This window comes from Procambarus clarkii, chromosome 46, assembly GCF_040958095.1.
Source record: "Procambarus clarkii isolate CNS0578487 chromosome 46, FALCON_Pclarkii_2.0, whole genome shotgun sequence".
In the NCBI taxonomy this organism is placed as follows: Eukaryota; Metazoa; Arthropoda; class Malacostraca; order Decapoda; family Cambaridae; genus Procambarus; species Procambarus clarkii.
In genome coordinates, this window is record NC_091195.1 from 34,488,238 (window position 1) to 34,514,682 (window position 26,445).

At 38.8% G+C, this 26,445-nt stretch overlaps 1 protein-coding gene across 1 annotated transcript in view; it reads left to right on the top strand.

Annotated features, from left to right (window-relative positions):
* Positions 1-26,445, top strand: part of LOC138349643 (UDP-glycosyltransferase UGT5-like) — a 118,994-nt gene that overhangs the window by 25,063 nt on the left and 67,486 nt on the right. The window contains exons 3-7 of the mRNA XM_069301913.1: positions 10,778-11,050; positions 20,070-20,263; positions 20,793-20,870; positions 21,584-21,677; positions 21,835-21,926. Coding sequence (XP_069158014.1) covers positions 10,778-11,050; positions 20,070-20,263; positions 20,793-20,870; positions 21,584-21,677; positions 21,835-21,926 — 731 coding nt within the window. The remainder of the gene's footprint in view (positions 1-10,777; positions 11,051-20,069; positions 20,264-20,792; positions 20,871-21,583; positions 21,678-21,834; positions 21,927-26,445) is intronic.

Below are 26,445 nucleotides of genomic sequence, written 5' to 3' on the forward strand. Positions count from 1 at the left end.
GAGAATGCTCCAGGACGGACCGAAACGTCGTCGTCCCTTCAATTTCTAGTGTGTGGTCTGGTCAATATATATATATATATATATATATATATATATATATATATATATATATATATATATATATATATATATGTCGTACCTAGTAGCCAGAACGCACTTCTCAGCCTACTATGCAAGGCCCGATTTGCCTAATAAGCCAAGTTTTCCTGAATTAATATATTTTTTCTAATTTTTTTCTTATGAAAAGATAAAGCTACCCATTTCATTATGTATGAGGTCAATTTTTTTTTACTGGAGTTAAAATTAACGTAGATATATGACCGAACCTAACCAACCCTACCTAACCTAACCTAACCTATCTCTATCGGTTAGGTTAGGTTAGGTAGCCGGAAAAGTTAGGTTAGGTTAGGTTAGGTAGGTTAGGTAGTCGAAAAAGCATTAATTCATGAAAACTTGGCTTATTAGGCAAATCGGGCCTTGCATAGTAGGCTGAGAAGTGCGTTCTGGCTACTAGGTACGACATATATATATATATATGTCGTACCTAATAGCCAGAACGCACTTCTCAGCCTACTATTCAAGGCCCGATTTGCCTAATAAGCCAAGTTTTCATGAATTAATGTTTTTTCGTCTACCTAACCTACCTAACCTAACCTAACCTAGCTTTTTTTGGCTACCTAACCTAACCTTACCTTTAAATATAGGTTAGGTTAGGTTAGGTAGGGTTGGTTAGGTTCGGTCATATATCTACGTTAATTTTAACTCCAATAAAAAAAATTGACCTCATACATAGAGAAAAGGGTTGCTTTATCATTTCATAAGAAAAAAATTATAGTAAATATATTAATTCAGGAAAACTTGGCTTATTAGGCAAATCGGGCCTTGAATAGTAGGCTGAGAAGTGAGTTCTGGCTACTAGGTACGACATATATATATATATATATATATATATATATATATATATATATATATATATGTCGTACCTAGTAGCCAGAACGCACTTCTGAGCCTACTATGCAAGGCCCAATTTGCCTAATAAGCCAAGTTTTCATGAATTATTTGTTTTTCGACTACCTAACCTACCTAACCTAACCTAACCTTACTTTTTCGGCTACCTAACCTAACCTAACCTATAAATATAGGTTAGGTTAGGTTAGGTAGGGTTGGTTAGGTTCGGTCATATATCTACGTTAATTTTAACTCAAATAAAAAAAAATTGACCTCATACATAATGAAATGGGTAGCTTTATCATTTCATAAGAAAAAAAATAGAGAAAATATATTATTTCAGGAAAGCTTGGCTTATTAGGCACATCGGGCCTTGCATAGTAGGCCAAGAAGTGCGTTCTGGCTACTAGGTACGACATATATATATATATATATATATATATATATATATATATATATATTTATATATATATATATATATATATATATATATATATATTTATATATATATATATATATATATATATATATATATATATATATATATATATATATATATATATTTATATATATTTATATATATATATATATATATATATTTATATATATATATATATATATATATATTTATATATATATATATATATATATATATATTTATATATATATATATATATATATATATATATATATATATATATTTATATATATATATTTATATATATATATATATATATATATATATTTATATATATATATATATATATATATATATATATATATATATATATATATATATATATATATATATATATATATATATTGTGACGGGAAAGTGTTGGAGTGTTGATGTTCGGCAGTCTTCCAATGGCTGGTGTCATTGCCTAGTAACACTTACAAAAAAAAAAGATAGTCTGCTTGCCTGTTTGTCTGTCTGTCTGTGGTAAAGTAAGGGAAGACACGCAAAACACAAAGTATGAACAATGAAACTTTAATTAATATAGAAAACAAATTATAAACAAAGACAATCCCTTGGCAATGTACAGTGCAAAAGAACAAGTCAAAAAACTATATAACATAAATAAATAATAGGGATGAAGTTTACTCTACAATAATATAAAGTTTAAAGGTGAAAAATAATCAGGTGAAATATAATCAGGTGCTGAGAATATGGCACTAGCTGCGAGACATCCACCTGATACAGCAATATCAGTTAGTTGTTCACTGCTTGAGAGCACAAGGATATTCTGACTTCAATGGCTGGACCAAGCCCAGACATCGACTTAGGTAGAGGGCGTTGATGTGCAGTGTGCAGTCGGCGAGTCACCAATCAGGAGCAGGCAGGCTGGGAAGGGTAGTTGGCTGGTTGATGACGAGCCGGTGTGGAGTGAGTGGAGAAGGGGGGTCGTGGGTATGTTTTGCCTCCTGGTCAAAACGTTTTGTGTTACTGGGAGACGTATCTTGTAGGTAGCATCTTATTCTTGAATAAAATACGTAACTTCATGTAGAGAAGAGCAGGCTCAATCTCTTGAACGAGATTATCATCACAATATATATAAATATATATATATACATATACTGTATATATATATATATATATATATATATATATATATATATATATATATATGTATATATATATATATATATATATATATATATATATATATATATATTAGTATATTTTGGTAGCAGTCTTTCCTGTAGACATATATTATTAAATATGACCGAAAAAGTAAGATTAATAATTCTAACACGAATTTTCTCAATCTTTCGTACATTACGTTTCACTGTTGGAGGTAAATCAAAAATCACTTCTCCAAAATTCATTTTTATTTCTAGTCTGACGCGACACGGGCGCGTTTCGTAAAACTTATTACATTTTCAAAGACTTCACAAATACACAACTGATTAGAACTTACGTATCTCTGATTTTATATCTACATTTGAGTGAGGTGGGAGGGGTGATGTGGCATTAACACAAGACAGAACAAGAGGGGATATTAATAGGGTATTAAAAGTATCAACACAAGACAGAACAGAAACAATGGGTATTGAATAGAAGTGTTTGTAGAAAGCCTATTGGTCCATATTTCTTGATGCTTCTATATTGGAGCGGAGTCTTGAGGTGGGTAGAATATAGTTGTGCAATAATTGGCTGTTGATTGCTGGTGTTGACTTCTTGATGTGTAGTGCCTCGCAAACGTCAAGCGGCCTGCTATCGCTGTATCTATCAATGATTTCTGTGTTGTTTACTAGGATTTCTCTGGCGATGGTTTGGTTATGGGAAGAGATTATATGTTCCTTAATGGAGCCCTGTTGCTTATGCATCGTTAAACGCCTAGAAAGAGATGTTGTTGTCTTGCCTATATACTGGGTTTTTTGGAGCTTACAGTCCCCAAGTGGGCATTTGAAGGCATAGACGACGTTAGTCTCTTTTAAAGCGTTCTGTTTTGTGTCTGGAGAGTTTCTCATGAGTAGGCTGGCCGTTTTTCTGGTTTTATAGTAAATCGTCAGTTGTATCCTCTGATTTTTGTCTGTAGGGATAACGTTTCTATTAACAATATCTTTCAGGACCCTTTCCTCCGTTTTATGAGCTGTGGAAAAGAAGTTCCTGTAAAATAGTCTAATAGGGGGTATAGGTGTTGTGTTAGTTGTCTCTTCAGAGGTTGCATGGCTTTTCACTTTCCTTCTTATGATGTCTTCGATGAAACCATTGGAGAAGCCGTTATTGACTAGGACCTGCCTTACCCTACAGAGTTCTTCGTCGACTTGCTTCCATTCTGAGCTGTGGCTGAGAGCACGGTCGACGTATGCGTTAAACAACACTCCTCTTGTACCTGTCAGGGCAGTCGCTGTTGGCATTTAGGCACATTCCTATGTTTGTTTCCTTAGTGTAGACTGCAGTGTGGAAACCTCCGCCCTTTTCCATGACTGTTACATCTAGAAAAGGCAGCTTCCCATCCTTTTCCGTCTCGTAAGTGAAACGCAGCACGGAACTCTGCTCAAATGCCCCCTTCAGCTCCTGCAGATGTCTGACATCAGGTACCTGTGTAAAAATGTCGTCAACATACCTGCAGTATATGGCCGGTTTCAAGTTCATGTCGACTAAGACTTTTCAAGTTCATGTCGACTTCTATTCAATACCCATTGTTTCTGTTCTGTCTTGTGTTGATACTTTTAATACCCTATTAATATCCCCTCTTGTTCTGTCTTGTGTTAATGCCACATCACCCCTCCCACCTCACTCAAATGTAGATATAAAATCAGAGATACGTAAGTTCTAATCAGTTGTGTATTTGTGAAGTCTTTGAAAATGTAATAAATTTTACGAAACACGCCCGTGTCGCGTCAGACTAGAAATAAAAATGAATTTTGGAGAAGTGATTTTTGATTTATCTCCAACAGTGAAGCGTAATGTACGAAAGATTGAGAAAATTCGTGTTAGAATTATTAATCTTACTTTTTCGGTCATATTTAATAATATATATATATATATATATATATATATATATATATATATATATATATATATAACTGAAAACTCACACCCCAGAAGTGACTCGAACCCATACTCCCAGGAGCAACGCAACTGGTATGTACAAGACGCCTTAATCCACTTGACCGTCACGACCGGACAAAATGAGGTGATAGCCGAGACTATTTGAACCACCTCACCGCCAGCACTCGGATAGTAATCTTGGGCATAGCATTTTACCAAATCACCTCATTCTTTGGGGCACACGTGAGGAACACGAATGCGAACAAGCCTGAATGGTCCCCAGGACAATATGCAACTGAAAACTCACACCCCAGAAGTGACTCGAACCCATACTCCCAGGAGCAATGCAACTGGTATGTACAAGACGCCTTAATCCACTTGACCATCACGACCGGACAAAATAAGGTGATAGCCGAGGCTATTTGAACCACCCCACTGCCGGCACTCGGATAGTAATCTTGGGCATAGCATTTTACCAAATCACCTCATTCTTTGGGGCACACGTGAGGAACACAAATGCGAACAAGCCTGAATAGTCCCCAGGACAATATGCAACTGAAAACTCACACCCCAGAAGTGACTCGAACCCATACTCCCAGGAGCAACGCAACTGGTATGTACAAGACGCCTTAATCCACTCGGCTATCACCTCATTTTGTCCAGTCGTGATGGTCAAGTGGATTAAGGCATCTTGTACATACCAGTTGCGTTGCTCCTGGGAGTATGGGTTCGAGTCACTTCTGGGGTGTGAGTTTTCAGTTGCATATTGTCCTGGGGACCATTCAGGCTTGTTCGCATATATATAAATATATATATATATATATATATATTGGTGTATACTGGCAGCAGGTTTTCTTTCAAACATGTTTCATTGAATATGACTGCATATTCTGTATTTATTATTTTCTGGTTTAGGGCTTCTATCCCTCTAACTATTTTCTTAGCATCAGGGCTTAATTGAAATAGGAGTTCTCCAAAACTCATTTTCGTACTTTTAAGGTGAAGAAAAGAAGTGATTTACTATAGAGTGTATTACACTTATTTGTATAATTTGCACGACGTTTCGAACCTCCATGGTTCATTCTCAAGTGAACAGATCTTACAATACTAGTTGATTTTATACCCGCATTAGGTCAGGTGATAATACAATGAAGGTGAAAACATGGGGGGATACATAAGGGATAAACATAGGGGCTGCAGAAGGCTTATTGGCCCATACGAGGCATCTCCTATCTAAACACAAAGATTAATCCAGTGTAATTGGCCTGTTATGTTGGACATTGTCTTCTGTGTTGGCATCGATATGTTCTTGTCTTGTCCTTACTCTCATGGTGGGTAGAGTAAATAGTTCCGTGATTTGGGTGTTCATGGTAGGTCGCTCTATTCTTATGTGAATTGCCTCAAGAATTTGTAATCTTCTTGAATCTTGGGTTTTGTCTATTATGCAAGTATTCTTGTTCAACATTTCTCTTGTTAGAGTAATGTCATGGGCTTGTCTCATGTGATTCCTAGGGGCACCAGATTGAAGATGGCATGTCAAACGCCTCGTCAGCTTGGTCGACGTCATACCTATGTACTTACATTGAAGGTTACATCCTTCGTGGGGGCAAGTGTACATGTATACAACGCTTGACTGCTGTAGAGGGTTCTCCGTCGGCTTCGGGCTGTTTTTGATAAGGAGTTCGGAAGTCTTCTTGGTTTTGTAGAATATTATCAGGTTTATGTTTTGGTTAGGGGTAGTGCTTTTTACTCCTTTACGGATTATTTCTTTCATTATTCTTTCCTCTTTTATATGTTCACTGTGCATGGTTGATTTGTAATATAATTTTATTGGGGGTGTTGTGGTTTCTGTTCTAGGTTCTGAATTATACCAACGGTCCAAGTGTCTTCTTCTTAAGAAGACACTTGGACCGTTGGTCATATATATATATATATATATATATATATATATATATATATATATATATATATATTGGACCGACATATATATATATATATATATATATATATATATATATATATATATATATATATATATATATATATATATATATATATATATATGTCGTACCTAGTAGCCAGAACGCACTTCTCAGCCTACTATGCAAGGCCTGATTTGCCTAATAAGCCACGTTTTCATGAATTAATGTTTTTTCGACTACCTAACCTACCTAACCTAACCTAACCTAACTTTTTCCGCTACCTAACCTGACCTAACCTATAACTCCAATAAAAAAAAAATTGACCTCATACATAATGAAATGGGTAGCTTTATCATTTCATAAGAAAAAAATTAGAGAAAATATATTAATTCAGGAAAACTTGGCTTATTAGGCAAATCGGGCCTTGCATACTAGGCTGAGAAGTGCGTTCTGGCTACTAGGTACGACATATATATATATATATATATATATATATATATATATATATATATATATATATATATATATATATATATATATATATATATATATATATGTCGTACCTAGTAGCCAGAACTCACTTTTCAGCCTACAATGCAAGGCCCGATTTGCCTAATAAGCCAAGTTTTCATGAATTAATATATTTTCTCAAATTTTTTTCTTATGAAATGATAAAGCAACCCATTTCATTATGTAAGAGGTCAATTTTTTTTTATTGGAGTTAAAATTAACGTAGATATATGACCGAACCTAACCAACCCTACCTAACCTAACCTAACCTAACCTATCTTTATAGGTTAGGTTAGGTTAGGTAGCCAAAAAAGTTAGGTTAGGTTAGGTTAGGTAGGTTAGGTAGTCGAAAAGCAATTAATTCATGAAAACTTGGCTTATTAAGCAAATCGGGCCTTGCATAGTTGGCTCAGAAGTGAGTTCTGGCTACTAGGTACGACATATATATATATATATATATATATATATATATATATATATATATATATATATATATATATATATATATATATATATATATATATATATATATATATATATATATATATATATATATATATATATATTGGTACCAGTTTTTCCTGTCGACATATATTATTAAATATAACCGAAAAAGTGAGATTAATATTTCCAACACGAATTTTCTCAATGTTTCTTATATTTTTTCACTGTTGATGGTAACTGAAAAATCAATTCTCCAAAATTCATTTTTATTTCTAGTCTGACGCGACACTTGAGCGTGTTTCGTAAAACTTATTACATTTTCAAAGACTTTAGTTTAGTTATATGTATGTTCAGTTATAGTTGAGTGTGTGTAAACTAAAGTGTTTGAAAATGTAATACGTTTTACGAAACGTGCTCAAATGTCGCGTCAGACTAGAAATAAAAATGAATTTTGGAGAATTGATTTTTCAGTTACCATCAACAGTGAAAAAAATATAAGAAACATTGAGAAAATTCGTGTTAGAATTATTAATCTTACTTTTTCGGTCATATTTAATAATATATATATATATATATATATATATATATATATATATATATATATATATATATATATATATATATATATACATATATATATATGTATATATATATATATATATATATATATATATATATATATATATATATATATATATATATATATATATATATATATATATATACATATATATATATGTATATATATATATATATATATATATATATATATATATATATATATATATATATATATATATATATATATATATATATATTGTGACTGTAACGCGTTGGTGTTCGGCTGTTTCAAGAGCTAGGGGTATGGCCTCGTCACATAAAGAAACAAAAAGAAAAAATCTGGAACTTCCGTCTGTGGTAAGGTAATGGGAAGACACACAAAACACAAGTAAATTTAACAATGAGATTTTAATTACGTTAGAAAAGCAAAACATGAATAAAATGGACATAAAGTTGGAACATAAAATCAATCAATCAAAATAATAAGAATAATCAAATGGCAAAATGAAAAGTTACGTTAAGACAAGTGAGTAATAACAAGTGAATAATAACAATGCAAAATATGGGTGCAGGAATATTGGCTTTAAGCTGCCACCTCTCTTAGTACACGTAAGCCAGAGCTTAGTCTACCAACGAGACGTGTTAACTTGTGGAAAGCACGGGATATTCTGAGGTCTGTAGGTCGTGGTGGCCCCAGACATCAACTAGTGTGGCGGGTGGAGGAAGCAGGTGCGACTGACCACCAGCCAATCAGCGATGAGCAGGCGACGGACAGGTAGTTTGGTGGTTCGAGTGGTGGAGGTGGAGCAGGTGTTCCTGGTGCTGAATACGTTTGCTCTCTGGCAAACCTGGGTGTTGTACTTGTTGGATATTTCTTCCATATTAGTTGTATTGTTGTATAATGATGAACTTAGGAGGGAAGAGCAGGCTCAATCTCTCTTGAAGGAGATTATCGTCACAATATATATATATATATATATATATATATATATATATATATATATATATATATATATATATATATATATATATATATATATATATATATATATACATATATATATATATATATATATATATATATATATATATATATATATATATATATATATATATATATATATATATATCACACAAGAACTCACACCTCTTTGAAGGGCTCGAACTTTGGAAGGCCAGGTGGTCACGCACCTTGACACAAACAATACTCTACATCTAGACCACGGAAAATCGTTAAAAGAGGTTGAAAGCTGGGAGTATTTCCCCCTAAAAAATCAACCTCCCAACGACACTAGTCATGGCAAGAGATCAGAATTAATTTTCATTTATCCTTTACATTACCAGGGAGAACACGAGCTTCATATATACACGGTAAGCTTGCTTAAACTCACAAGTGAAAGTTAACACACAAGCGCTAACATCCCTATGAAGGGGTCGAACCTTGGAAGGTGAGGTGTTCGCGCACCTTGATACAACTAGTACTCTACTCGTAGACTTTCCTGAGACTTTTACTGAAACCGGAACAGGTTTTCACACAATACCCCCCCCCCCCCCATGCACCCTGGCTCTGTTATTCAGGAATGTTCTACCTTTGACGCTCCTTTTTCAATAGGAGCGTTATTGGCCGAATGGCTGTGCATATTCATGGATTCAGGCATTGTATTTACTAGCTCTATCTATAAATGCAACATTATGTTTGTAACTCATTTTCAAAAAAATTACCTGATTAAACATTTTATCACATCTTAATACACAGAGAGTAATTACACTAACATGATGTGTCAAGGAGAAAAACAATATTAATTTATATATGATAACATTCCTATTTTGAATGAACAGCATGTTAAATTTGACGAATGCGTATTTGGGGTCGACCACTCGATAGAATGGACTTGGTGTGAGGACGAGTTGCATGTGTTAACGATTTTCCTTCATAGACATTGTGTTTGGCAAGTGGACGAAATGGACTTTGGCCTTAGTTTATAAAGATGGGAGGAGATCATCTCGCCTTTAACTCAATATTTTAGAAAGTGTCTCTAAATAAAAATTGAAATTAAATTATTAAATAATTATTATTTAATGATAACTATATATATATTAATAAAAAAATTATTAATAAATTTAACCCCGAATTGAACAGCTCAGAGTTGTCGACTCAGTTGTATATTCATCAATTGTCATGTTCTCTAAAGTATGTGTTGAATTGTTTTATTATTCTAGTTTTGTGTAAATAATTTTTCTTTTTCTTAAATGTAGTTTTCTTTTAAGTTTTTTAACATAAATTCTAGTGACAATGTCAGACCACGGAGGAAAAATGAAACAGGAAATTTCCTTAAGTACTTTCGTATATTAAATACATCTTCAGAAGGTCCTTCAGAAGGTTCAGAAGGACCTTCTGAAGATGTATTTAATATACGAAAGTACTTAAGGAAATTTCCTGTTTCATTTTTCCTCCGTGGTCTGACATTGTCACATTCTTAATCACGTGTTTATTTTCGTGATATACACACATAAATTCTAGTGAATAAATATTGATACATATTTATTGTTTTTAGCTAAACTAGCGTTGTAAATATTTTCATTTTAGCATCAATGATTAGTTTGGAACTCCATCATGATATATGTATATATATATATATATATATATAGAGAGAGAGAGAGAGAGAGAGAGAGAGAGAGAGAGAGAGAGAGAGAGAGAGAGAGAGAGAGAGAGAGAGAGAGAGAGAGAGAGAGAAAGAGAGAGAGAGAGAGAGAGAGAGAGAGAGAGAGAGAGAGAGAGCGAGAGAGAGAGAGAGAGAGAGAGCGAGAGAGAGAGAGAGAGAGAGGGTATATTGATTTATGTATCTAATTATATACTTATATATATCGATATATTTTATAATTACTGCAGGTAACTTTTGTGAACGGCCTTAAAGAATCTAAGTCAAGGACAAACATTCGTGAAGTGATTATCCCAAACTCAGACATTTTCTCCCAATTCCCCAACAAGTTTAACTCAAGTTCATACGACACCTTCGTGACAATCTTGCCTCTGGTACCCAAGTACTGTGGAGACGCCCTTCGCTCTCCGGAGATCCAACGTCTCCAAGACGAGACGTTTGACGTGGTAATGTTAAGTGTGGTCTTCACTGATTGCTTCTATCCATTTCTGCACAAGTTACAGGTATGTTGGTTCGTGTGATATTTTTGTGAGCTATTACAATAAAAAGTTGTCTCCTTAATTCTTTTGAAGTTGAAAGCAAACTCTCCAAATTCAAATTTTCCTTTTTTATTTGGGCTGACTCTAAAAGATGCACTTCGTTAACTTTTGTTAACATTATCAAAGGCAGAGTTTGAATGGTTACAATGTTTCTTTTTGCCGAATGAGGATGAGGTGTAGGTGAAATTATCGGCTTACTTATGGGCCGATGAGTCCATTGTATGTTACCATTCTCTTGTTTGCATGATTGCTGGGAGCATGTTGTATGTTGTTCTGGAAGTTGGCAGAGTATAATTTGGTACAAGTTGGTTATTGAAACAGGTGAGAGGTTCGCCTCCAGTAGTGGGACCCGGCGTTTTGGATCCAGGATCTTCTGTAGGTCCGAATTTGTTACCACGATAACCGTGGCCTCGTTACCATGCATATGGACGGCAACTAGTCCCGCAGATGTTGCCTTGTCGATGGCTGCTGCAATTTCGCGCTCAGAGCGCTTGAAGACTCCGAGGAGTTGCACTTTCATTTTGTATGTAATTTTCTCTGGCAACGTCTCAATCGCTGGGAATGTCAGGAGAACCTAGAGTGTAGAGTTGAGTGCCGGCAGCGTGGTGTGCTGTGTGTTTACTAGTTGTGTCTTTACGGGGGTTGAGCTTTGCTCTTTCGGCCCGCCTCTCAACTGTCAATCAACTGTTTTACTAACTATTTTTTTTCCCCCACACCACACACACACACACCCCAGGAAGCAGCCCGTGACAGCTGACTAACTCCCAGGTACCTATTTGCTGCTAGGTAACAGGGGCATTCAGGGTGAAAGAAACTTTGCCCATTTGTTTCTGCCTCGTGCGGGAATCGAACCCGCGCCACAGAATTACGAATCCTGCGCGCTATCCACCAGGCTACGAGGCCCCGTGTGTGGGAAAACAGCTTGCCAGCAGGAGAGGAGATGGGTAAGTCCGATCTCGAGGATCCTGGTCCTGTGTACTCACCTATTTGTACTCACCTATTTGTCCTTGCGGGGGTTGATCTTTGGCTCTTTGGTCCAGCCTCTCAACTGTCAATCAACTGGTGTACAAATTTCTGAGCCTACTGGGCTCTATCATATCTACATTTAAAACTGTGTATGGAGTCAGCCTCCACCACATCACTGCCTAATGCATTCCATCCGTTAACAACTCTGACACTAAAAAAAGTTCCTTCTAACGTCCCTGTGGCTCATGTGGGTACTCAGTTTCCACCTGTGTCCCCTTATTCGCGTCCCACCAGTGTTGAATAGTTTATCCTTGTTTACTCGGTCGATTCCCCTGAGGATTTTGTAGGTTGTGATCATGTCTCCCCTTACTCTTCTGTCTTCCAGTGTCGTAAGGTGCATAGTGTATAACAAATCACTGGCAACAGGGGAACTGCCAGAAATTTGGAAAGCAGCTAACGTAGTCCCGATATACAAGAAAGGGGATAGACAGAAGGCACTGAATTACAGGCCGGTGTCCCTAACCTGCATACCATGCAAGTTGATGGAGAAGATTGTGCGAAGAAAGCTAGTGGAGCACCTGGAGCGAAAGAACTTTGTAACACAGCATCAACATGGGTTCAGGGATGGCAGGTCCTGCCTCACAGGGTTACTTGAATTCTACGACCAGGCAACAAAAATAAAGCAAGAAAGAGAAGGGTGGGCAGACTGCATATTTGTGGATTGTCAGAAAGCCTTTGATACAGTGCCACACAAGAGGCTAGTGAAAAAGCTGTAGATGCAGGCTAGAGTGAAAGGGAAGGTACTCCATTGGATAAAGGAGTACCTAAGCAACAGGGGACAACGAGTCAGTGTGTGGGGTGAGGTCTTAGATTGGCGACACGTTACGAGTGGAGTCCCGCAAAGGTCAGTCCTTGAACCTATACTGTTTCTGATATATGTAAATGATCTCCAAGAGGGTATAGAATCGTTTCTCTCAATGTTTGCCAATGATGCAAAAATTATGAGGAGGATTGAAACTGAGGACGATAGTAGGAGTCGACAAGATGACCAAGACAGACTAAGTGAATGGTCCAACAAATGGCTGTTGCAGTTCAACCCGAGTAAATGCAAAGTAATGAAACTAGACAGTGGAAACAGGAGGCCAGACACAGGATACAGAATAGGAGATGAAGTACTTAATGAAACGGACAGAGAGAAAGATCTAGGAGTTGATATCACACCAAACCTGTCTCCTGAAGCCCACATAAAAAGAATAACGTCTGCGGCATATGCGAGGCTGGCTAACATCAGAGCAGCATTCAGAAACCTGTGTAAGAAATCATTCAGAATCTTGTACACCACATATGTAAGACCAATCCTGGAGTATGCGGCCCCAGCATGGAGCCCGTACTTGGTCAAGCACAAGACAAAGCTGGAAAAAGTCCAATGGTATGCCACTAGACTAGTCCCAGAACTAAGAGGCATGAGTTACGAGGAAAGGCTGCGGGAAATGCACCTTACGACACTGGAAGACAGAAGAGTAAGGGGAGACATGATCACAACCTACAAAATCCTCAGGGGAATCGGTTAGTTATTACCACTTGTGCGTAAGTGAGTTGCATATCTTTCTTGCACTGTTCTATTCCCTGTGTAACTTCCTCCATCTGTGCTGACAAAAGCTGTTTGATCCAAGAGCATTGACTCCTGGATCCTGCCTTTCCAGCTATCGGTTGTTTACAGCAATGACTCCTGTCCCATTTCCCTATCATACCTAGTTTAAAAAGTATGAATAGTATTTGCTTCCACAACCTGTTCCCCAAGTGCATTCCATTTTTCCACTACTCTCACGCTAAAAGAAAACTTCCTAACATCTCTGTGACTCATCTGAGTTTCCAGTTTCCACCCATGTCCCCTCGTTCTGTTATTATTACGTGTGAACATTTCATCTATTTCCACTTTGTCAATTCCCCTGAGTATTTTATATGTCCCTATCATATCTCCTCTCTCCCTTCTTTTCTCTAGTGTCGTAAGGTTCTGTAAGGTAGAAGACAACTGCTCGATGTCTTCTACATTCTGGGTGAAAATGAGATCTAATAGGCTGGGCGTATCCCCTCCTCCTTCCCTAGTATCTTCTTTCACATGCTGTGTTAGGAAATTCCTGTCAATAACGTCTACCAGCTTCGCTCCCCAGGTCTCCTCCCCGCCATGGGGATGTGTGTGTGTGTGTGTGTGTGTGTGTGTGTGTGTGTGTGTGTGTGTGTGTGTGTGTGTGTGTGTGTGTGTGTGTGTGTGTGTGTGTGTGTGTGTGTGTGTGTGTGTGTGTGTGTGTGTGGCGTGTGTGTGTGTTTGTGTGTGTGTGTGTGTGTTTTTGTGTGTATGGGGGGGGTGTACTCACCTATTTGTGATTACGGTTTTTTTCAATATTTTGACTATTACACTTGTCAATGATACCGGTCTATAATTAAGGGGGTCTTCCCTGCTTCCACTTTTTGCAGATTGGAACTATGTTAGCCTTTTTCCACACATCAGCTACAACTCCTGTAAACAGGGATGCCTGAAAAATCAGTTGAAGAGGAATGCTGAGCTCAGGTGCACATTCTCTCAGAACCCATGGTGAAACTCCATCTGGACCAACTGCCTTGTTCTTATTTAGCTCCTTGAGCATTTTTTCCATTTCGTCTCTAGACACCTCTATGTGCTTTGTGTTGTTCTCTGGAATTCTTATTGTATCTGGTTCCCTGAAGATTTCATTTTGTACAAATACACTTTGGAACTTTTCGTTTAATGTTTCACACATTTCCTTTTCATTTTCCGTGAATCTATTTCCCATTTTCAACCTCTGTATATCATCCTTTACCTGCAATTTGTTGTTTATGAATTTATAGAATAGACCTGGTTCTGTTTTACATTTGTCTGCAATCCCTTTTTCAAACAATTTTTCTGCCTCTCTCCTCACTGCCGTGTAGTTGTTTCTCGCATCTTTGTATCGCTGGTATGTTTGGGGGTTTGGCCTCTTCCTGTAGTGATTCCAGTTTTGTGTCTTTTGGTCTCTGGCCCTCTCGCACTTTCTGTTGAACCAATCCTGTTTCCTAGTTCTGCATCTCTGCTTTGGTATAAATTTTTTTGTGCCTTTATCATATATTTCACAAAACTTGACATTCATCTCATTCACTTCCTTGCCTAGCAACAAGTCTGTCCAATTATACCCACTAAAAAAATTTCTAAGGTTGCCATAATGTCCTCTCCTAAAGTCAGGTTTTTCAATTGCATCAACCTTCATATTTTCTTCCAGATTATAACGCATTGCATACTTTATTCCCCAAAAGACATGGTCACTTTTACCCAAGGGAGGAAGGTGCTGAATGTCAAATACTTCTTCCTCCTTCTTGGTAAATATCAAATCTAGCATGGAGGGAACGTCCCCTTCCCTCATACTCGTAGCTTGTTTAACATGATGATACAAGAATGTTTCCAGGATGAGGTCTACAAATTTACAGGTCCAAAAATCTTCTGTTTTAGCTTCATATGCTTGAAAGCCAGTCTATGGCTTTCAAGTTGAAGTCGCCGACTATCAACAGTCGTGAACTATCGTTATCCGCTCTCGCTATGATCTCTCTCATTATTGTTATAAGACCTTCTCTTTTACTATCTAGCTCCTCCTTTGACCATGTGCTGCTTGGCGGTGGACTGTATGCATTTATGATCATTAGTTTATCATCCTCATGGCAGATCTCTAGTGCTATTATATCAACTTCTTGTGGATTGGCAGTCATTATTTCATTCACCTTTAGGTGTTCTTTCACCAGCACAGCAACGCCACCGCCTTTCCTAATTTTTCTGTCCCGTCTCCAAATTGAGTAGCCCCTTGGGAATATGACTTCATTTAAAATAACATCTTCAAGTTTTGTCTCCATGAGTGCAACAATGTCTGGTGTCTGCAGCTGTATTACATCACTTAACTCCAGTATCTTCGATCTTACTCCATCTATGTTGGTGTATGCAATCTTCAGGAACTTGTTCCCCCTCTTCTTATTTTTCACTTCCCCTCTCTCTAATGATTTTGTTGGTTTGCCTTTATGTACCACTTTACTGGCCTGCCTACCCCTATCACTTTGTAGAAAAAAGAATTGATTTCTTCTTCATTCCTGCTCTCATTTAAACGTTTTGCCTCGGCGAGGTTCAGTTTCAGCTTCTCTCTATCTTCTTTTGAAAGATCTCGTCTTAACGACCACACTTTCCCATCCTCATCACTTTGTAATTTTCTAGCATTCCTTAGTACTTCTTCCATCTGTTTGGCACCATTTAGGGTGATCCTCAAATGGCGATCTTTCCCTTTTACATATCTGCCTATTCTCCTGTAGTCGCACACATTCTCTATGGTTGTAAGACCTTCCACGAGGCCAACAATTTTATCTACTACTTTTGCTTCTTCTACAGCTCTTTCTGACCTAGATGTTATCTCATTTTCTTTGCAGCCAAAAATGATCAAGGACTTACTCCGATCAACTGTGTTTTGCACCAACTTCGGGTTAGATGCCAATTCTTTTCTCACTTCCAGCCTAATGTTTGTTTTATCTTGGTTGCTGCAGTGTTTGACTTCCTTAACTGCTTCTTCTATTTTTTCCTTCTCCTTGGCCACTTGTGCATAAGTGAGTTGCATATCTTTCTTGCACTGTTCTATTCCCTGTGTAACTTCCTCCATCTGTGCTGACAAAAGCTGTTTCTCCTGTTGAAATTCCTTACCTAACCTATTGTGTGTGTGTGTGTGTGTGTGTGTGTGTGTGTGTGTGTGTGTGTGTGTGTGTGTGTGTGTGTGTGTGTGTGTGTGTGTGGGGCGTGTGTACTCACCTAATTGTGCTTGCGGGGGTTGAGCTCTGGCTCTTTGGTCCCGCCTCTCAACCGTCAATCAACTGGTGTACAGATTCCTGAGCCTATTGGGCTCTATCATATCTACATTTGAAACTGTGTATGGAGTCAGCCTCCACCACATCACTTCCTAATGCATTCCATTTACTAACTACTCTGACACTGAAAAAGTTTTTTCTAACGTCTCTGTGGCTCATTTGGGTACTCAGCTTCCACCTGTGTCCCCTTGTTCGCGTCCTACCAGTGTTGAATAGTTCATCCTTGTTTACCCGGTCGATTCCCCTGAGGATTTTGTAGGTTGTGATCATGTCCCCCCTTACTCTTCTGTCTTCCAGTGTCGTGAGGTGCATTTCCCGCAGCCTTTCCTCATAACTCATGCCTCTTAGTTCTGGGACTAGTCTAGTAGCATACCATTGGACTTTTTCCAGCTTCGTCTTGTGCTTGACAAGGTACGGGCTCCATGCTGGGGCCGCATACTCCAGGATTGGTCTTACATATGTGGTGTACAAGATTCTGAATGATTCCTTACACAGGTTCCTGAACGCCGTTCTGATGTTAGCCAGCCTCGCATATGCCACAGACGTTATTCTCTTTATGTGGGCTTCAGGAGACAGGTTTGGTGTGATATCAACTCCTAGATCTTTCTCTCTGTCTGTTTCATTAAGTACTTCATCTCCTATTCTGTATCCTGTGCCTGGCCTCCTGTTTCCACTGCCTAGTTTCATTACTTTGCATTTACTCGGGTTGAACTTCAACAGCCATTTGTTGGACCATTCACTTAGTCTATCCAGGTCATCTTGTAGCCTCCTACTATCATCCTCTGTTTCAATCCTTCTCATAATTTTTGCATCGTCGGCAAACATTGAGAGGAACGAATCTATACCCTCTGGGAGATCATTTACATATACCAGAAACAGTATAGGTCCAAGGACTGACCCCTGCGGGACTCCACTTGTGACGTCTCGCCAATCTGAGACCTCACCCCTCACACAGACTCGTTGTCTCCTGTTGCTTAGGTACTCCTCTATCCACCGGAGTACCTTCCCTCTCACTCCAGCCTGCATCTCCAACTTTCGCACTAGCCTCTTGTGTGGCACTGTATCAAAGGCTTTCTGACAATCCAAAAATATGCAGTCTGCCCACCCTTCTCTTTCTTGCCTTATTTTTGTTTCATGTGTGTGTGTGTTTGTGTGTGTGTGTGTTTGTGTGTGTGTGTGTGTGTTTGTGTGTGTATGGGGGGTGTACTCACCTATTTGTGATTACGGGGGTTAAGCTTTGACTCTTTGGTCCCGCCTCTCAACCGTCAATCAACTGGTGTACAGATTCCTAAGCCTACTGGGCTCTGTCATATCTACATTTGAAACTGTGTATGGAGTCAGCCTCCACCTCATCACTGCCTAATGCATTCCAACCATTAACTACTCTGACACTGAAAAAGGTCTTTCTAACGTCCCTGTGGCTCATGTGGGTACTTAGTTTCCACCTGTGTCCCCTTGTTCGCGTACCACCAGTGTTGAATAGTTTATCCTTGTCTACCCGGTCGATTCCCATGAGGATTTTGTCGGTTGTGATCATGTCTCCTCTTACTCTTCTGTCTTCCAGTGTCGTATATCTTGAGGTTATCTTGAGATGATTTCGGGGCTTTTTAGTGTCCCCGTGGCCCAGTCCTCGACCAGGCCTCCACCCCAGGAAGCAGCCCGTGACAGCTGACTAACACCCAGGGACCTATTTTACTGCTAGGTAACAGGGGCATAGGGTGAAAGAAACTCTGCCCATTGTTTCCCGTCGGCGCCTGGGATCGAACCCAGGACCACAGGATCACAAGTCCAGCGTGCTGTCCGCTCAGCCGACCGGATCCCCGGCCGTCGTAAGGTGCATTTCCCGCAGCTTTTCCTCGTAACTCATGCCTCTTAGTTCTGGGACTAGTCTAGTGGCATACCTTTGAACTTTCTCCAGTTTCGTCCTGTGCTTGACAAGGTACGGTCTCCATGCTGGGGCCGCATACTCCAGGATTGGTCTTACATATGTGGTATACAAGATTCTGAATGATTCCTTACACAGGTTTCTGAAGGCTGTTCTGATGTTAGCCAGCCTCGCGTATGCCGCAGACGTAATTCTTTTTATGTGGGCTTCTGGAGACAGGTTTAGTGTGATATCAACTCCTAGATCTTTCTCTCTGTTCGTTTCATGAAGTATTTCATCTCCTATTCTGTATCCTGTGTGTGTGTGTGTGTGTGTGTGTGTGTGTGTAAATGTATGAACTACCTGTGACGATTCGAGAAAGAGACATAGGAATGGATGTAACTCCAAATCTAATTCCTGATGCACACAAAAATCGGATAACGGCAGCAGCATACTTTATACTAGCAAAAGTTAGAACGTCATTCAGAAACCTGAGTAAGGAGGCATTTAGAGCGCTTTACGCTGCCTACGTGAGACCAGTATTAGAGTAGGCCGCCCCATCATGGAGCCCCCCACCTGAAGAAACACATAAGGAAACTTGAAAAGGTTCAGAAATTTGCGACGTTCCTCGTCCCAGAGTTACGAGGGATGGGGTATGAAGAGCGACTGAAGGATCCGAACCTGACGACGGTAGGAGAAAGAAGGGAACAGGGAGATATGATAGAAACATACAAAATACTTAGTATGATAGAGTGGAAATAGATTAAATGTTCACTGTTCACAATGAATACCAAGAGAACAAGGGGACATGGGTGGAAGCTGGAAACTCAGATGAGTCACAGAGATGTTAGGAAGTTTTCTTTTAGCGTGAGAATAATGGAAAAATGGATGAACTTAAGGAGCAGGTTGTGGAAGCAAACTCTATTCATAATTTTAAGACTAAATATGATAGGGAAATAGGACAGAAGTCATTTTAATAAACAATCGTGGTTAGAAAGGCGGGATCCCGGAGTCAATGCTCGATCTTGCAGGCACAAATAGGTGAGTACACACACTTTCAAACACATATGCAAAGTAAATAATCTCTTATAAGCTACTCTTGACCAAAAGAGTAAGGCTTTTCCTTTCGGCAGAAGTCTTAAAACGAAGCACAATAGTAAGTTGTACTCTCTGATAAACATAGTTCCCAAACCTATATAATAATTTTGAATTATGTAAATTTATTCCCAGGTATTTATTAACTGGCAAAATTGGTCATGTATTTTACAGGCTCCGTTTATTCATATGAGCCCAAACTTCCTGTTCGGAGCCCACAGCGACGTCTCTGGCAACCCCCACTTTCCATCCATGGCTCCAAGCACGTTGCTAGACATAGTATACCCTCTCACCTTCACCTCCAGGATGAAAAACACTCTTAATGATATCATGGCGCTAGCAATCACCAACTATTACACGATACCTAAGTAAGTTACTTTTCCTGTTCTTTTGTTGGAGGCAAAATCTTTAATTCAATTATCCAAAATTAGGTCAAGCCTTGATAATAACACAGAAGAAATATCTGATGATGATTTACAATGACTTTATACAATATTGAAATGCACAGTCGGTATTAACATTTAATAAATATCATCAGAGATTTGAATTCGAGTCTGTAAATTATGAGGAAAGTTTGGATACCCAATAATCGTTTTGGTGTTGCAGTGAAGGTTTAAAAGCTCAGATATTCCTAGCACGATATACTGATACAGTGGTACAAATGTTTCTAGCATGATATACTGATACAGTGGTACAAATGTTTCTAGCATGATATACTGATACAGTGTTACAGATGTTTATAGCATGATATACTGATACAGTGTTACAGATGTTTCTAGCATGATATACTGATACAGTGTTACAGATGTTTCTAGCATGATATACTGATACAGTGTTACAGATGTTTCTAGCATGATATACTGATACAGTGTTACAGATTATATACTTCCTTATCAGGGTTGCAGTTGAGATCGATGAGGACGCCAACTTCATTTCTTCTGTGAGACAAAACGGAAGTCTATATATTGTTAATAGGTACGAAGTTAACGAAGTTTTATATATATATGTGTACATATATATATATATATATATATATATATATATATATATATATATATATATATATATATATATATATATATATATATATATATATATATATATATATATATATATATATATATATATATATATATATATATGTTTGTATGTGTTATTAAAGATGAAAGAACAGGTGATATATTGGCTCTAACAGAACTCTGCTCTATATTTCTTATGTATAATATATCTTATGTCTTCTTCACTTAGAAAGAATGTTGAAAAATTAATTCTTCGAAGTTAATTTACCAAGAGCTCAGAACACAAAGTTTATGTTATACATCAACATTAACTCGTTTACTTTCAATGTATTATTCTCCAGTCTGATTTAAGCATTTATGGTCACATGCAGCATGTGCAAGGGCCCACAAACTCAAGTAGTCAAAATGTAAGACAGAAAACAGGAGCTGCTTTTTCACCCATATGGTAATAAACCCATGGAATCGTCAACCCCTAGGAGATATAAATGCCAAGACATTACTGCAATTCAAATTCGAGTTGATAAAAATCCTTAGGAAAAAATGGGTACCTTTCACAAGATGTGGGCTTACTGTCCCTATCGTAGCCACAAAGTAGATGGTTACCCATCAGGAAAATTCAGGTAATAATTACATATTTATATATGTCATGAAGACTGTTATTTGCTTCAGTGTGGAGACCCTGGAGGTGCCGCCCAGACCTTACATCCCCACTGTGGTCCACGCTGGCGGCATCCACTGTAGACCAGCCCAGCCTCTCCCTCTGGTTAGTCCTCCCTACCATCACCTGGTCAATGGTGCATTTCTCGTTAGTCAATGATTCAGAATCCATTTAGTTCCAGTATGATCTTTCATTGGAATATTATTTCGCGCCATGGTCATTAGGAAGATACATTAGTTCACTGACTCGTGTAATCCACCAGGACCTGGAGCAGTGGGTGGCAGCCTCGGGAGACGCCGGCTTCATCTTCTTCAGTCTTGGAAGCGGTATCAATGGGTCAACAATGCCAAAGAAGTGAGTGGAAATTGTAGCCTGTGAGAATGGTAGCACTGTAGAACGTTTTTAATTGTCAAACAATCTTGAAACAACAATTAATTAATTTAAACGTTTAACTAAAAACTACGAGAATTGTCCCAGATTGACATAATTTACATTTACGCATTTCTCTTTGACGTGATTGATTTTTAATTAATGCATGTTTTAGATAGGATATATGCCAATGTTTACTTGGTATGATCTGTCCTCTTCGTTATGATTTACCTCGGAATAACTTGGTCTTGTATGTGTCTTCTGTTGAGTCAAACTTTGTTATTCGTCTTGTCTGAATAGCCATATTCTTCTACATGACCTTCCATTGTCACCTCCTCATGGTCATCAAAAACCTTTACTTCTGCAAACCTATTGAACCTGGGGATTTTTTCCAATTGGAATATGTCTAACCTAAGAACGAAATAATCCAGCAATCCATCGTATATTATGCTAACCAGTTATTTGTTCCCACCCTGCAAACCATATTAGGTTGCCACAACGTACCTGGAAACTTTTTGAAAGCTGTGGAAACGTTTGTTTTCATATTTTAGATACGTGATTGTGATTGTGAATTGTTTAGTCTCCGTGGTGTAGTGGTAAGACACTCGCCTGGCGTTCCGCGAGCGCTATGTCATGGGTTCGTATCCTGGCCGGGGAGGATTTACTGGGCGCAATTCCTTAACTGTAGCCTCTGTTTAACGCAACAGTAAAATGTGTTCTTGGATGAAAAAAACGATTCTTCGCGGCGGGGATTGTATTCCAGGGACCTGCCCGAAACGCTACGCGTACTAGTGGCTGTACAAGAATGTAACAACTCTTGTATATATCTAAAAAAAAAAAAAAAAAGAGTCGTAAATATGTTGCCACAACATACTGGATAATGTTAACTAAACAATATTTGAGATCTTGTGGCAACCTTAAGTGTTGCATAAAAGTAGTTTTCGTTGTGAACGATATATATACAAATTGTAGAAATAGATAACAAAATATACGAATAGAAAAAAGCATGATAAGATAGATGGTTGTGGTTGGGGGGCAGTGATAGTTGTGATTTGTGGTAGTTTGGTAGTTATGGTTGATGATTGTGATTGGTGGAAGAGGTGGTTGCTGTTGGTAGTAGATGTTGACATATTGGTGGTTGATGGTAGTGGTAGTTAATGATTGTGGTAGTTGATAATTGTGGTTGTTGTGGTTAATGGTTGTGATGACTGATGGTTGTGGTTGTTGATGGAAGTGGTGGTTGATGGTGGTTGTGGTTGATAGTAGTGGTGGTTGATGGTTGATAGTAGTGGTGGTTGATGGTTGTTGTGGTTGGTGGTTGTGATGACTGATGGTTGTGGTTGTTGATGGAAGTGGTGGTTGATGGTAGTTGTGGTTGAATAAAGTGATGATTGATGATTGTGATAATTGATGAAAGTTTTGGTTGATGTGGTCGTGGTTGCAGGAAATTGTGGTTGATTGTTGTGGTGGTTGATAGAAGTAGTGGTTGATGGAAATAGTGGATAATGTTTGTGGTGGTTGATGGTTTTGATGGTTAATGGATGTGGTGGTTGATTTTAGGGATAGTTGATGGTTGTGGTGATTGATGGAATTGGTGATTGATGGAAGTGGTAGTTGAAGGACGTGGTGGTTAATGGAAGTGGTGGATGATGGAAGAGGTGGTTGATGGTAGAGGAGGTTGATGGTTGAAAGTTGTGGTTGTTTATAGTTGTAGTAGTAGGTAGTAGTCGTGGTTGAAGTAGTGATAACTCATGGTTGTGGTGGTTGATGGAGGTGGAGGTGATGGTTGTCATGGCTGATGGTTGGGGTTGGTCGCAGTGGTGGTTGGTGGTGGTACTAGTTGCATGGTAATAGTTGTGATTGGTGGTAGTGGGGTTGATGGTTGATTGTAGTTGAGGTTGATGGTTGATTGTAGCGGCGGTTGATAGTTGAGGTTAGTAGTAGTGGTTGTTGGTGATAGTGGTGGTTGATAGTAGTGGTGGTTGATGATTGTTGTGGTTGGTGGTTGTGATGACTGATGGTTGTGGTTGTTGATGGAAGTGGTGATTGATGGAAGTGTTGGTTGATAGTAGTGATGGCTCATGGTTGTGGAGGTTGATGGTAGTGGTGGGTGATGGTTGTGATAGTTGATGATTATCGTTGTTGATGGTTGACTTGATTGATGGTTGTGGTTGGTGGCAGTGGTGGTTGATGATAAAGGTGGTTGACGGTAGAAGTGGTTAATAGTTGTGGTGATTGATAGTTGTTGTGGTTAATAGTAGTTGTAGTTGATAGTAGGGGTGGTTGATGGTAGTGATAGTTCATGGCTGTGGTGGTTGATGGTAGTGGTGGGTGACGGTTGTGGTAGTTGATGGTTGTCGTGGTTGATGATTGTCATGGTTGATGGTTGTGGTTAGTGGCAGTTGTGGTTGGTGGTAGTTGTGGTTGGTGGTAGTGGAGGTTGATTGTAGTGGTGGTTGATGGTAGTGGTGGTTGATGGTAGTCGTTGGTGAAAGTGGTGGTTGACGGTTGTTATAGTTAATGGTCGTACAAACCTAGGTGTGCTTGCGATGGTCTAGCTTTGGCTTTTTGGTCCCGCCTGTCGTCAGTCAATCAACTGGTGTTCAGATTCTGTACACTATTAGACTCTATCAAATCTACATTTGAGAATGTGTATGGGGGTTTCCTCCACCACATCACTGTCTAATGCATTCCAGTTGTTAACTTCTCTGACACTGAAAAAATCTTATGTCTCTGTGGCTCATTTGGGTACTACGTTTCTACCTGTGTCCCAATATTCGTGTTCCATCCACGCTGGTCTGTTCCATCCATGCTGGTGTTCGATCCATATATTTGGTCTTTGTCCTTCCTTTCAATCCCCCTGAGAATTTTGTAGGTGGTAATCATGTCTCCCCTTACTCTTCTGTCCTCTAGAGAAGTAAGGTTTAGCTCCCATAGCCTTTCTTCGTAGCTCTTACCTTTCAGTTTTGAAACTAGTCTGGTGGCATACATGTGAAACTTCTCTACTTTGTCTTGTGTATGGATTCCAGGATTCCTGGAATCCACACAATCCAGCCTGGTATGGATTCCAGGCTGGAGCTGCATACTCCAGGATTGCTCTGACATTAGTGGTAAACAAGGTCCTGAACGATTCCTTACACAAGTTTACAAAGGCAGTTCTTATGTTTGCCTATCTAACATATGCCACTGGTGATATCCTTTTGATGTGGGCTTCTGGGGACAGGTTCGGCGTGATATCAATCCCCTAGATCTTTCTCTCTCTATTTGACTCTTGTTGGATTTCACATCCCAGACGATACCTTGTGTTCAGCCTCCTGCTTCCTTCGCCTAATTTTACGTACTTTACACTTTAGTTGCCATTTCAAAGACCATTCCCTCCAGTTTGTCCCGGTCCTCCTGTAATCTACCACCAGTAGTAGTGGTTGATTGTAGTAGTTGGTGGTAGTGGTGGTTGATTATTGTGGTTGGTGGTAGTGGTGGTTTATTATTGTTGTTGGCAAAAGTGGTTGTAAATAGTTGTTGTTGATGGTATTGGTGGTTGATTGTGGTAGTGATTGTTGTTAGCAGTGGTGGTTGATTGATGTGGTTGGTGGTGGTTTTGTTGGTGGTAGGGGTGACTAATTGTTGTGGTGGTTGATGGTGGGTTGTTTTGGTGTTCGAAGATGTTAATGGTGTGGTGGATGATTGTAGTATTGGTTGACAGTTGTTTTGGTTTTGGGTTGTGGTTGTTGACGGTTTTCATGGTTGATGATTGTGGTTGCTGATTGTTGTGATGGTTGATGGTTATAGTGGTTGATGATTGTTGTGGTTGATGGAAGTGGTGGTTGGTGGTAGTTTTGGTTGATGGTTGTTGTTTGTGGTAATAGTGGTTGGTTATAGTGGTCGTTGGTGGTAGTTGTGGTTGGTGTTAGTGATGGATGGTGGTAGTGGTGGTTGTGTGGTTGATTGCTGCAGTTGGTTGTAGTTGAGGTTGATGATAGTAGTAGTAGTTGATGGTAGTGGTTGTTGATGGTTGTGGTGCTTGAGATTTGGGTTGTTGGTTGATGGTTGAGGTGGTTGATTGGTGAGGTGGTTTATGGTTGTACTCACCTATTTGTGCTTGTGGGGGTTGAGCTTTGGTTCTTTGGTCCCGCCCCTCAATCGTCAATCAACTGGTGTATAGATTCCTGAGCCTACTGGGCTCTATCATATCTATATTTAGAACTTGATAATCTACATTTAAGTTGATGTAAGTTGTGGTAGTTGATGGTTGTTGTGGTTGAAGTTAGTGGTTGTGGCTGGTGATGGAAGGTGTTAGTTGTTGAGGGTTGGTGGTAGTGGGGGTTGTGATTGTGGTGGTTGTTGGTTGTCGTGGTTGAAGCTTGAGGTAGTTGAATGTTCTGGTGGTTGATGGTTGTGGTAGTTGATGCAGTGGTGGTTGATGGCTGTGACCGATTGTAGCGGTGATTGATAGCTATAGTGGTTGATGATTGTGATTGGTGGCAGTGGTGATTAATATGGTGTG